The 13,977-nt window shown below is 38.2% G+C and overlaps 1 protein-coding gene across 4 annotated transcripts in view; it reads left to right on the top strand.

Moving 5' to 3' along the window:
• Positions 1-13,977, top strand: part of LOC146489204 (uncharacterized) — a 119,204-nt gene that overhangs the window by 4,603 nt on the left and 100,624 nt on the right. For 3 of the 4 annotated variants that reach the window (XR_014864048.1, XR_014864046.1, XR_014864045.1), the window contains exons 3-9: positions 90-363; positions 3,227-3,360; positions 4,123-4,309; positions 4,882-5,243; positions 5,817-5,890; positions 8,841-9,016; positions 10,220-11,407. Coding sequence is in view for 1 of the 4 variants with exons in the window: in XM_085106772.1 (XP_084962898.1) it covers positions 90-363; positions 3,227-3,360; positions 4,123-4,309; positions 4,882-5,243; positions 5,817-5,890; positions 8,841-9,016; positions 10,220-10,464 (1,452 nt within the window). In the remaining 3 variants the exon portion in view is untranslated. Of the gene's footprint in view, positions 1-89; positions 364-3,226; positions 3,361-4,122; positions 4,310-4,881; positions 5,244-5,816; positions 5,891-8,840; positions 9,017-10,219; positions 11,611-13,977 lie in introns of those variants that run through there. The other variant, XM_085106772.1, reaches the window with a different exon arrangement.

Genomic DNA, 13,977 nt, shown 5'->3' with positions numbered 1-13,977 from the left:
CAGGATCGCGATAATGTAGTTTATTCTAAAATCAACTTGTTGCAATAATATTTATACTTCAGTGTGAATTGATTTTCTTCCATCTACAGCTTCATACCAACCCAACATTTTACAAGGCTAATGTGAAAGAGAAGTTTGTCGCCTTGAAGAAGAATGAAGCTCATGAATTGGTTAGTGGTGGTGTTATCTCCCTCCTCCCTGATGCTCTTTGTTTTGAAGTTGTTTGTGAAGGAAGCTCTAGTAAGAATGGTTTGACCACAGAGCCAGAGGAGACCATTTCCAAGAGCAGGACAACTAATGATGTTCCTTCCATTTCTGGTGATAATAATGAAAACCCTACAGCATCACAGAAAGTGCCTACAGGTAAGAACTCTTACAGTCGATTTAAAAGTTCTTACAACATAGCCAGTCTTATATTAATGTCTTATTAATGCTGACAGTTTCGATGACTGTCAGCCATCTTTATCAAAACTTGAAAAGCATGAAAAGTGTCAGAAGCCTTAAATAGGCTTTTGAAGGGGTTGATTATTGCGATAAATGCGCAAAGTCACTCTGTAGACGCCCGCTCCCCCCTGGTTTGGGGGTGGAGATCACTTGTGTCCATATGGGAGAAAGCTGATAGGCTCCCTCGTCCCTGTTCACTATGAACAGGGACGAGGGAGCCTATCAGCTTTCTCCCATATGGACACAAGTGATCTCCACCCCCAAACCAGGGGGGAGTGGGCGTATAAGTGACTTTGCGCATTTATCGCAACAATCAACCCCTTCAAAAGCCTATTTAAGGCTTCTGACACTTTTCATGCTTTTCAAGTTTTGATAAAGATGGCTGACAGTCATCGAAACTGTCAGCATTAATAAGACATTAATATAAGACTGGCTATGTTGTAAGAACTTTTAAATCGACTGTTTACTTATCTAGCCTAATGAATTTCTTCAAGAAGAACTCTTACAGTATGATGTATGAATTAATTATGTGACCAATTTTCATCGATATTCACATTCCTATCTTGCTCTACCTGAATAATGCTCCTGTTCATTTCTTGAAAACAGAGTTTATAATTTAGGATCTGCTGGCAGAATCCTGTGACTGTAGAGTTTGGCCAACCAAATTGTAAAGATTCTAGATCACAAGATCCTATGAGATTTTATATAATACATTAATTTTAGGATCAGCTGAGATGTAACCTGAAATTGAAAGACATTATTTAGTTCCTTTTTTTTATTTTCTTAACAGCCAGAACACAGAAAACATGTCAGTGAAGTGGTCCAAAAATTTTTCTGTCATAGTCATATATTTCGACAAAATGTTTCCTTCCTTTTCACAATTCACAACAAAGTTCCAGCTTTTTTAACCCGGCTGAAGTCACTTGCAATGGTCTTTTACTTTCCTGTGAAAATTTGTCTACAGTATGTTTGTCCGCTACTCTCCAAAACAGTTTGCAAAACTTTGTTGACCAGTCACTCTGGCTGGACTCTGGACTTTGATCACGTGCACCAGTCACACCACTCGATGACTTCATTCATACATCTATACTCTTATCACAAACTCCGCTACATCAATCAATACATGAGTTTTACAATGTTCATTGTATAAAGATATATAATATTGATTTCATGGTCCAAGAGATCTTTGCTTCCTATCTAAGGGCATTAGTGGCCAGCAGCCAGCTATTGTGGTAAGACAATATTTACAGTCACTGTGAAGACACTTGGACAATTGCACTGTAGAGCTTGAAAATGACTAAAGGACAACATAGTCATTAGAATAGTAGCTATTTTGTAGCTATTTTGATTTTTGCAAAAGCCTTAAACACTTTGGTGAATGAATGTGTGACAAACATTTTGGCCAGATTTTGTCAATCAATTTTTTTAAATGGATTTTTTGAGAAAGAATATGACTGAAAGAAATGTGATGGTATATTTCCAGCCTGGTGAATGAATGAGAATGATGATTATTCTAGAAAGTGACGCAGGCATACTCGGAAGAAAGAAATCCGAGTGCTCCTATCAGGAGTCGAACCTAAGACCTTCTGATTACTAGTTCGGATGCTCTACCACTGAGCCACAGGAGACTCGTGGGAGCTAAGGCCATTAAACTAGGTTCATGGGACAAACATCCTGCATACTGCTAGGATTTGAATGTCGAACGTGTGGTATATGAAAGAAATGTGATGGTATATTTCCAGCCTGGTGAATGAATGAGAATGATGATTATTCTAGAAAGTGACGCAGGCATACTCGGAAAAAAGAAATCTGAGTGCTTGTCCCATGAACCTAGTTTAATGGCCTTAGCTCCCACGAGTATCCTGTAGCTCAGTGGTAGAGCATCCGAACTAGTAATCGGAAGGTCTTAGGTTCGACTCCTGATAGGAGCACTCGGATTTCTTTTTTCCGAGTATGCCTGCGTCACTTTCTAGAATAATCATCATTCTCAAGAATATGACTGTATGTTAATATTGTTTGTATGTTGCAAATAGCCAGTTTAAATACATGTAAGGTTTTATGTTTGAAAATTTTCAAACCAGTTTAATGTGTTTTTTCCCATTGCCTTTGATTCATTGCTGTAATGTGCAGTTCCTGAAAAAATCCATACCCACCCCATGGAAAGTCATCGGAAATTCCTAGTGGGAGGGGGGTCTTAGATGCTAACATTTTAGAAGCAAAGTATGAAGTAAAACTGGAATTTCCTGGGGGGATGAGGGTGCAAAACAAAAAAACCTTCCATGTGGTGAGCATGGGTATTTTCTGGAACTGCACAATCTGGAATGATTGAGTTTGGTGGTGTAAACTGGTAAAATAAATGCCTTGATTCTTAATCCTTGATGTATTCAAGAAATGAGATCAAGTTTCAAGACATTTTGAGGCCAGAGTATTCATGTCAGTATTGAGTTTCAAGTTTTCAACTTTTGAGAAACCCAAAGAAGTTTTGAAGAATCTCAAAGAGGGATTTTGAAGAAACAATTTCTTCACAATCTTGTTATGGGACATTCACAAGAAAGAGGAAAATGCAAAATGCTATTTTTGGCTTTTTCTGTGACCCATTAGGAGTTTAATGCATGTATCTGAACAAAATGAAGGTAATGTATTATTACATGTACTCTGGGTTTTGACTACAGTGTGGTTGTACATGTAGGTCATTGGGCTGTTTGCAGACTTGCATCTGTTGTGATTGGCAAGAATGACTGCTTTGGGTTTGGTTTTATGAAGCCCGTATTTTGATTCACAGAATCATTTCTTGATGAATTTATGGACAGCAGACCATCAGTGGAGCCTGTTCCAGCTCCATCAACTCATGCTGTCAAGTACAACAAGGATCCTGTACCTGAGTTCCCTTATACTCAATCACAGTCCACCACATCAGTGAGTCCTGCATCCGTTATACATTAGTCTGTAGATATTTGATCACGTAGCTTTTGCCACAACCAGTGATTGCCTGCTTTTGGGGGGGGGGGGGGGGGGCTGGAGAGTTGGAATGGAGCTGGTCCTTTGGGATAACAACAACCATGTTCAACGTTGGTGGGGAATGGAGATGCATGTGGAAATCCAGAGTCTTTGTCTACAGGTGTACAGTGCATAGTTCGTTAGTGGAACCACACTAATTATGGACACCTGGTTATTTCGAACAGTAATACATGTCCTTTTGGTGTCCAATATTTAACCCAGGTGCCACCGACACTGTGCTCAAAAATTAGCCCAAATTTATTGCTACCCAAATTACAAGTAGAGAAGCTTATTAAGTACATGTACTAACTGGGAATAATAATAAATTTATACATTTCACAATTTTATTAATTAATATTAACAGACCAGATTTAATCAAATGTATACATTGTCACATTCTTCTTGTGCAAACTGCAGAACTAGGGGAGTGCTGGCCCCTTTCTAGATCAACCATTGTACGGTTTTATACCTACAAAATGTAAGCATTTGGTAGTTGAATATCTCTTTAATGGTATCAATTCTCTCTGGTATGTCAATGCATGGACACCTGTATGTGGTGTCACACTATATCGAAAGTCTTCACCCTGGGTTTTCCCCTTTGAAATTTGTGCCATTATGGATGTTCAATTGTTTAATTTTGCTGCTTGCAACTGAATCATCATTTTTGATAAATCCTTTCAGAGCAATAAAAGCACAGTCTTGTCATCCAAACCAGAAGTCAAGCCTGCAGCTCTTTTGCAAAAAACTCGCAAACTTCCATCATGGCTGATTCAGTCAACAAGTTCAGGAACAAAATCTCCAGCAAATAAAGAAGGAAACAGAAAAGGCAAAACTTCAACAAGTAAAACACAGAAAACAACAGTCAGATGTAAGTACTGCGTATTTAGGTTACGTTCGATTGACCCTATTACGGAATAAACAATAAGCAGAATACATGTGTTAGATTTCTCTTTTAAAGTAAATGTTGGAAAACATAAATTTCGGCAAACTATGGCTGACACATGATAATTTAAGAGCCATTTTGTACTCCAGCAATGTAAAAAACATCTATGAGGGATTTCTTGACAGCATTGTATGCATCCCTATTCCGCAGTAGGGTGAAACGATCGAACCGTTAGTTTTGTCTTCAAGTTTAAACCTTTGTAGATGCACTGTATAATGTGCTGTTAATTTAATGAGTGTGCTTGCTTAATGCTGAGAACCTTACATGTATGTTCTCCCACCGGAAAATAAATTTCCTATTGTGTTTAGATTCTCCAGATATACGTGTACATAAAACGTTTTCAAGACATTGTACTACTAATTCTGTAAATTAATACAGCTGTACATGCAGATGATTCTACATACTGGTCATGTATTAATTTTTTCCAACGGCATGAAATTCCCTTGGTGTGTGGTGATTTATAATTTATTTATAAAAGTTCTGTAATATACCTGTAGCCAACAAAGGTGGAAAAACTATCCCAAAGCCAGCTCGTGCAGCCCAACAGAAACAGAATAGATTGGGTTCTGATGACGATTTTATTGTTGGTGAAGATGATGACGAAGAAGATGGAACTTTAAAGCATAAACCTACTGCAAAAACAACCTCATCAACCAAACGAACATGTCACAATCCAGAGAGTGATGATGATATCAGACCTGTGAGACACAAAAAAACAAAACAGATTTCAAGTGAGAGTGATGAAGAGACCTTACTTCTGCAAACTGCAAAGAAGCAGGTTGCTGTTAAACCGGCTGAGCCAGTTTTGAGGAATGAATCAAGCGGAAGTGATGAAGATGTGAAACCTGCTTCCGCAAAGGTGTGTCACACTTCTCACCGTATAGTAACAATATTATCATGTTCATATAAACCCATACATGTAGTTTCTTCCTGTCCATTTATATAGTCACTGCGTGTCAGGCATCTGTCACATACGTGTATGCAGCATGTTTCGTTTTTCTGTGCAAACTCGTTAATAATTCATGACATAGGCAGCCAATAAATAACGTCCATTTGGGTCAGGTGGATGAATGTTGATACCCAAGGAATTACTAACAGCAGATCAAGAAAACAAACAAACACTTGCATCTTAATGAACAGCAGTTCAATACAGCACAGGTACGATTCTTTATGCATATGTTCAAATATAAAATGTTTAACGCAAACAAGTAGACGTACATGTAGTTATAAGAATGTCTTAATTCTGGTTAAGGGAAGTCTCTATAATTTTATACATAATTATTATACTGTACTGCTTTCTATTTAAGTCTTGTGTCTAGATGGTCTGGGTAACAACTTGAAATCTCAGCAACCAACTCTTGAATGGATCATACGTTATATGATCAGCTTGTCGTGTTAGTACATTAGCTCATGATACCTTTTTCTTCGACAGAAAAAATCAGAAACAAAAGTGCTGACAGAGGAAGATGAGCTTCCACTGTGTCCATATGGACGCAAATGTTACAGGTAGACTGCTATCCCAGGTTGTAACTACATGTATTGTATCAATTATGCACATGCTTACATGTACCTCTATGCTCAGAAGATCTGACATTTGTCTGGTAAACGAGAAAATAAGAAACTTGAGGAGGGCTTCACTTAGTGTGTGCTGAAAACTCTGTTTATTGACTTGGAAACGCAGTGGCAGACTCACATAAAATGTTATAGAAATGGCGTGCGCAGTGTGACTCGACTAACCTGGCCATTTTATGCGCTGATCGCTTCGATCGGCGAAAATCGCCAGGTGTGCCCGGTGCAGCGATTGTGATTTTCGCCGATCACCGTGATCGGCGTATAAAATCGTTGATATCTGGCATGTCAGATATCGGCGATTAAATTCGCTGGTATTCGCCAAGTGTGCCCGTTCCCGCGATTTTCTACGCTCATCGCTGCGAATCGCCAATCAATCACGATGGGTTATTTTATCTGATTACTTTTCAAAACGATGGATAGCAGCGATAAGATGGAGCCTCGAAACGAACTTGAAGTGCCACATCGGCGAAAAAAATCGCCAAGTGTGTCCCCATCAATCGGTGGCGAAAATCGCTTGCGATCAAATTCGCCGCGATCGGCGTATAAAATCGCCAGGTGTGTCGCTGGCTTAAGAAAACCATGAACAGTTGCACATACGACCATCGCCGGCTGAGTTACACTGTACTGAGCTCAGTTGGTAGCTGAGCACTGGAGTGTTGAGCGGGAGGTCTTGGGCTCAAATGCCAGACTGGAGTCGAACAAACCGTTGTGTTTATAAATACATTGTCCAATGTGGCTACATGATCATGCTTGCTGCGCTCTGCACTTTACGTGTCAGTTCAGATTATCGTCGTGTAATGGTAATGGTAATGGTAATGGTATTTATATACCGCATTTTCTATTTACATATTCAAATGCGGTTTACATTACTTCAGTGCAAGGGTGAGATCGGACACCACATTATGTTCATTAGCGACCTCATCAACCCACCCAACCCATGAAATCATGAAATAGCACAAAGACCAGACCAGCACGCCGGGCACTCCATGCCCTACTCTTTGCGATTAGTGTGTGGCTTCTTTAACGTCCCACAGGGTTATGAACAATGAAGTGTTGTGAGACGGGGCCTACGGTTTATCGTCCTTATCCGAGAAGACTAGAAAGTCTAACCATTTGCAGATGTCATTACAAAGGCAGCACTTTCTCCTCAGTTATTTAAAGACCCTGAGTGTTGGTCCGGCCGGGGTTGAACCCATGACCCCCCCGCACGGTAGTCCGATGCTCAACCAACTGAGCCAACCGGTCGGCGGTCGGCGGCGAGCCATTGTGACGTAAGCCTTCGGCCAAGTTTCCAACACATTCTCATATAATTTAACAAGGGATGTGAAAGGGAACCTCCACTCTGATCTGACGATAAAATGTTGGAAATACTGTCTAAATCCTAAACGTTATTTATAAAAGTAGAAATAGCATTCAAGAGTATCCGCACGCTGCCATTTTGGATTTTATGACGTCATACGGTTGCCGCTATTGTCAGGAACCAGAAGTTCTTTTGTGTGAAACAACCTGGTCAACCGTATGACGTCGTGAAATCCAAAATGGCGGCGCCCGAGAAGTTTAAATGCGAAGATAGGAGATAATCAAATCCTGTTTTGTTCGACACGGAAATGTTATTTCCATGTTTCCCAATGAAATTTGAAATTAGAGTGTATCTTCCACACTTTGACGTTATTTGTTTTCAAGAGTGAAGGTTTAAAGAATACAGAGCACTGTGGGGGAAGCAGTTCCCGGTGTCATGGTTCAAAGTAAGATCCAAAGTGGACTGGTGGTGGCTGACATTTCATCTTACTGCAGATGTAATGTTAAGCGGTCACGTATTGTTCTGAGCTTTTTCACGATACTACATGCTGTAGCCGTAAGAGTTATTTGTCAAGTGTTTATTGTTCCATGACAAGAAAGATTCGAGATTAGACCACAAAACCCCCACAGACTACAAAAATATACATCGCGTCAGCTTGCCGTTTATCGTTCTCGCATTTGAATAAAATAAATATAAAATAAAATAAATATAAAATAAAAAATAAATATAAAATAAAATACATTTAAAAGATTAAGTGTGCATTCGATTGACCCTATTCTGGAATTATTTATACATACAATGATGTCAAGAAATCCCTCATATGACGTTTTTGAAATTACTGGACTACACAATGGCCCTTGAATAACCATTTGTCAACCAAAGTTTGCAGAAGTGTCTTCCCAAATTAACTTTCTAACAGCTCTTCTGCTTATTCTTATTCCGAAATACAGTCAATCTATAAAACCAGTTAAGATGAACGCTTAAGCTTATTTCAATTTAGAAACGAATGTGAAATCACTAGAATGACAACATGTAATCTAAAGCAAAAACTAGGTGTATGAAAGTAAATTATCCTTTTACATGACGGTGTTATGCGGTTCACACAGAAGAAGTTTTTATTTGCTCTCTGAAGCTAATGACTATTTTGCAAATAGTACTGTTTAAATAAAAGAAATAAATTTACATTTAATTACAATAATATATTATTAGAACCTGAGGGCGAAGTAAACTGGAAAGTTTTCTAGTTAGCCCCCAGCCTTTTAGTTTCGACCTTTAATACAGGTGAAAAGAATATGCTACAAAGAGTTTGACTAAATTATTTAAGATGTATAATATAAAACAAGATATAAGATATTACAAAACTGAAGGTAGAAAGGAAGATAGAAAATAGAACTAATTTATTCTTGACGCTGTTGAGTGAGAAGGTGCGCTTTTGATGCTTTGTGAAGGAAAACGTATTTAAATACCGCCTACACTAACACAGTTACCGTTGCAGGTCTTCATTGACCGCTGGTACCAGTAGACTTGTGTGATTTAGTTCTGTGTTGATGGACACCACGTGAAAGAAAATACTCTTGTTTTTAGGAACAATCCTGTACATTTCAAAGAGTATTCGCACCCTGTCAAGGACAGCAAAGTTGATGAAGAAGCTTCGGATGGCAGTGATGATAGTGATGGCAGACCCGAGTGTCCGTATGGTACCAGCTGTTACAGAAAGAATCCTCAGCACAAACGTGATTACATGCACACCAAGACCCACGGTACGTGACACTGGTTCTATTTAGTAAATGGATGTCAGTTTCTTGTTCGTCTGCCCTCTTATTTCGTCATAACATTGTGACGAAGTTTATCTTGAAGTAGACGACAGATGATCAATTAAAGTGACGTCAATTTACCTTTTATAGTTACGGAAATCGGAAAACTTAGGTTCCAGTCAATGTAGTAAAAATGGTCCATCATTTGTGAATGCTGGAAATTACCATACGAGAAAAACACCGCATAGTAACGAGGAGTGTTTTATCAGCTGACAAAACACCGCATACTTATAAGGGGGAGGTTTATCGATATAAAGTCACTGCACGTGATGTATTATCGACCATTTGATAGGTCAATGGGCTTATGAATTATTAATGAGTTTTTGAAGCTGATATAAACTGTTAAAAATCAAACAAGTTAAGGCAAGCTCAAACAAATGGCTTGCTTCTGTAACCGACCAGATGATACACCTACCAGCTTTTTATTGTCCAAACTAAAGCTCATCCAGTTGCGTCTTTACCAAAAAAACCTTGTTAATACTGATGTGCTTACATTTTATGGCCTGTAAGTTTTTCGTCGTGTAGGACAGTGTAAGTGTGGAAAGGAATTAAAATTGGCACTTGAGTTCATAAATGAACGTCATGTATTTATTGTTTAGTGAAGTGGTCAGTGCGGGATATTTCTGGTCCTAATAGAAATAATTCACAATATTATAAGGGTTTGTCAAGGTTGACAGAAAAGCAAGCAAAAGAACGAAGAGAATTGTTCTGCATCGCTGTCAAATAAGCTTGATCGTCTAAGCAAGGAAACGCCATTAACCTCTAAGGTTGAGGTTAACTTGCGCGACCGGTGCAGATGAAATAATGTGGACTGTTTGTGTAACCAAACGGGTTGCAGGATTCAATTGCTGATGATTTTGTGAATAGCATGTATGGTTTAGGTACCCTTTAAAAAATACTCTACATAGTCTTTTAATCTGCATTTGAGTTGGAACTTGTTTAAACGTCTGACTGATTTGGAAAAATATCATAGTGTTGGCCCAAATGACTCTGTAGCAGTAAGTACTTCATAATATTATTAGTAGGGGCTTTCCTGTCTGGGTGTGGTGTGGACGTGAATGTGGAACCGAGGCAAAAAAGATAGTTTTGTGCCGGTTATCTAATTCTGTCAAACCAACAATGCACATTATTTTATTTTGTTAATTACAGGCCGTCCAAAGCGGAAAAAATCGAGTGCACTTAATAATGAGAGTGACGACGATGTACCGAATACATATGATTACGATGACGGCTTTTTAGATGATGCTGATAGTGATGGCAGTTATTCTGCAGGATCCGACGACTCTGATTGGCAGCCGCAAGGGGAAGATGATGATGTCGACGATGATGTAAATGAGTTGTTATCTGAAGCACGTGGTTTCCTACGCAGTAAAAATATGACAAAGCCTGTATGATATAGCTTAATTTAAAGTTGTTCGATTGGACCCAAGCATGGGCATTTTATACTGCTGCATGAAGTGTTTTAATTATATTATACTCACATGACACATAACACAGTAATTACAATACAAAGCCCTACTTACAATAGTTACTATACTAACAATATACATGCTATATTATACTTGCAATATACTTAGAATTTGTTACAATACTAATAATATTTACAGTGCTTACAGTACTTAAGTCGTGCAAAACAGTTTTACTTGTCTTAGAAATAGTACGCTAAAATAAAATGACAGGGAAGTGGGAAGCGGGGGGGGGGGGGGGAGTTAGGAAAACTTAACAGCGGTTAAATGTGCACATACGTGTAAAATCTCCAAGAGATTCCCATTTTCTGCTGTCCCCACTGTTTGATTCTAGCCTGTGTAATTATTAGTTATTACAATAAATGGCATGCGCAGTCCTCAGCTTGATAGATAACCAGCTTCCCCTAAAGTATTTAGGGGTATCTTTTCATTAACATTTTAATATAAACCTAAATTGGGATAGCATTTTGTGGTCCACGCTGGATTTGAGTGATGCCTATTCTATTCATGACATTACAAACCAGTTAAAAGCCACAGTAGTCACCTACAGAGGCATAGGCATCACGCAACGCTTCTCCACTTGGTGCCATGACGATCCAATTACGGCAGCGTGAAAGACTAACGTAGGGACAGCACATCGTTACAATCTCATTATATTGTTTGTTTGCTAATACTGATGGTTAAGGAAAGGCTAACACACTGTAGCTAAGTATATTCTCTCAGCTGGTTGATAGTTTGGATCGTGGTTTTAGCCATCCAGTTAAAGACGTTCGCGCTAGTAGTTTTTGCACATCCTTACCGTGCACGCATTCTTGTCGCAATGTTGCTCATAACTCTCTCTTAATGTTCTATGACTCCTGTTTTTCTTTTGGTTGAATACTTTGTTTAAGATTGTCTAAATTTTAAGGGAAAAACGAGCAAAAAAAAAAAAATGTGCTGGCCACGTCTTTATCAGGTTTCGCCAACGCTGTTGTTGTGCAGGGTTTTCAAATGAATTTACTAAATATTCTTGTAATCACAAATAATGTTATCTGTTGAAAACTATTAGTTAAATACACCTATCAGTCCAATAATCTTTAGTACAGTGATTCACTTGCCATATTTTAACAGTTGCAAACAGCTATGGAAGAAGCCCTATCGAGTAACGAGGGGCGCTTCTTTAACATTAAGCTATTATTGTACTCGCTTTATCTCGGACACGGATTTGGTGACTCCCGATTTTTTTTTTCTGATAATGACACGATAAAGTAATGTTTCAAAAACGAGCAGGAGTGTTTTATCGGGTGTAAAACCACGAGATGCAGCCGAGTGGTTTTAGACCCGATAAAACACGTGCTGCGAGTTTTTTTGAACGGCTTCAAAAACATTCCTGGAAAAACGTGTGTCAATAGAGTTCATAACAATATTGCTTTTGTGAACGTTGGAATTTAGCATACGAGAGAAACACCGCATACTAATGACGAGTGTCTTATCCGCTGATAAAACACCGCATACTAATAAGGAAGAGGTTTATCGATATTACGTCACTGCACGTGATGTATTATCGACCATTTGATAGGTCAATAGGCTTATGAATTATTAATGTCTTTTTGAACATGTACTAAAATATTTTCGCGCGAACGTTCTTAACTTCATTAGCACACCACTGTGTATATGGATACCAGATATGTTATGCATTTTGTCCCTGGCTCTTGAAGCCAGAAATTAGAGCCCAACAAGTGGCAATGATAACACCGTTTTCAATTGACTGTGGAAAATAATTATGTCTGCTTTTGTTTTTATTTACTACGCCTTGTGACTGGAGCCTTTTTCTCAACGAAACCGACATTGTAACTTATTTACACGCGTCTTCCAGCGTTTGACTCCATTTACATGTATTTGTTGTGTTTGGTTTGAGTGATTTATTTGGTTTTGGTTTTACGACACTCAGTTGAAATTGAAGCCGTTGCAAATCACCTGGGTCGATCGGTCCATACTGAGCACTTTATACAGATGATTTTACAGTCCCACGCTGTTTTCAATACGAGCTCGAGTTGACTTTATCGTATAAAATAATTTACAGTTTGTTTTATCCCGGGATTAATAAACTTAAAAGGAAGGCCGTTCGATTGATTTTTTACACTGTAATGTGTTATATAAGTATTTTATTATTATTATTATGCAGCAGTGTGAACATCTACATGCTGATGAAGCTAAAAAGGCACTATAGGGCGCTATAGTGTAACCTAAAGGCCGTTGGGAATTTTCTCCAGTTAAAAATATAAAATTACTTGATAGATAAAATCAACCGAGACCTAATAATTGGTAAAAATAAAGTCCTTGTACCACGTGAAAATGACAAAATGCAAAAATTATTATTATTATTATTATTATTATTATTATTATTATTATTATTATTATTATTATTATTATTTTTATTAACTGGATAAAATAATCCACTAAACTGCTGATATCTTTAATTGACTGGAGCACCGAGTAGAGAATACAACTGTTCATAGACACGTCGCCACTGGAATTGGTTATTTCTTTGCTTGGAATAAAGTGGATCCATGTTATGTTAAAAACTTTGCCAGTAAATAAAAGTAAAAAGGTTTTGCTGCTTTTATGTTCCAAAGTGGAAATGTAAATAGAATTTAGCGATGGAACACGGTTATTTTAATAATTTAATAACAAGTTTAATTATAGTATCTTTAAAACAATGCAAAATATATGCAGTAAGTCTTGCCATCACAGTGTTGAATATCAATAAAGTTAGTGTATTGTCTGAAAGAGAATTGTTCAACTCTCTATTTCTTGTGTCCATTTAATACAATCAGGGGAGTTACCTTGTTGTAGTAGCCCGTCGGGAACGGAGGGTTGGTGGTTCGTTACTGTCTCCTTAGGAACCGGTTGGTCTTGTTGAATGGTTCATGTTTATCACTTTGTTCTTTCTCAAGAAAAAAACAAAACAGAGCAGGTGGTCCTTCTTCGACTTCCCGCGTAACTCAATCAGGGAACACTTTGTTCCTAAAACCAACATTTGCGTCACTGGCCTCCACGATAAGGAAAAAGGTTCCGAATTAAGTCTTCTCTGATTAACAATAAGGAACGTACTGATCGTTATTGGCTACTTTCTGTCCCTATTTAGGTTAAAAAAGAACAATTTTGTTATTTATCACATTTAATCTTATTTCCACTGAAAGGGAACTATATTTCCGTGTCTAAACCATGAAATGCTATTACGTAAGGAGAACTTGTGTTCTATTTTGTGTAGCTACTTCAAGAAAAGGGAGCGATAATTCCTTACAAGAATTCACGTTTCAAAATTAGTCTGCCCAACCGTTTGTCTGTCTGCTTCTCTACCTCTGACAAAATGCTAAACTGTCTCTCTGAATCTTTCTTTCTCTCTCTCTCTCTCTCTCTCTCTCTCTCTCTCTCTCTCTCTCTCTCTCTCTCTCTCTC

This window comes from Pavona decussata, unplaced genomic scaffold (genome assembly GCF_977016875.1).
Source record: "Pavona decussata unplaced genomic scaffold, jaPavDecu1.1 SCAFFOLD_6, whole genome shotgun sequence".
NCBI lineage: Eukaryota > Metazoa > Cnidaria > Anthozoa > Scleractinia > Agariciidae > Pavona > Pavona decussata.
The sequence above is the reverse complement of the archived record's forward strand: the minus strand, read 5'-3'. Positions and strand labels throughout refer to the sequence as shown.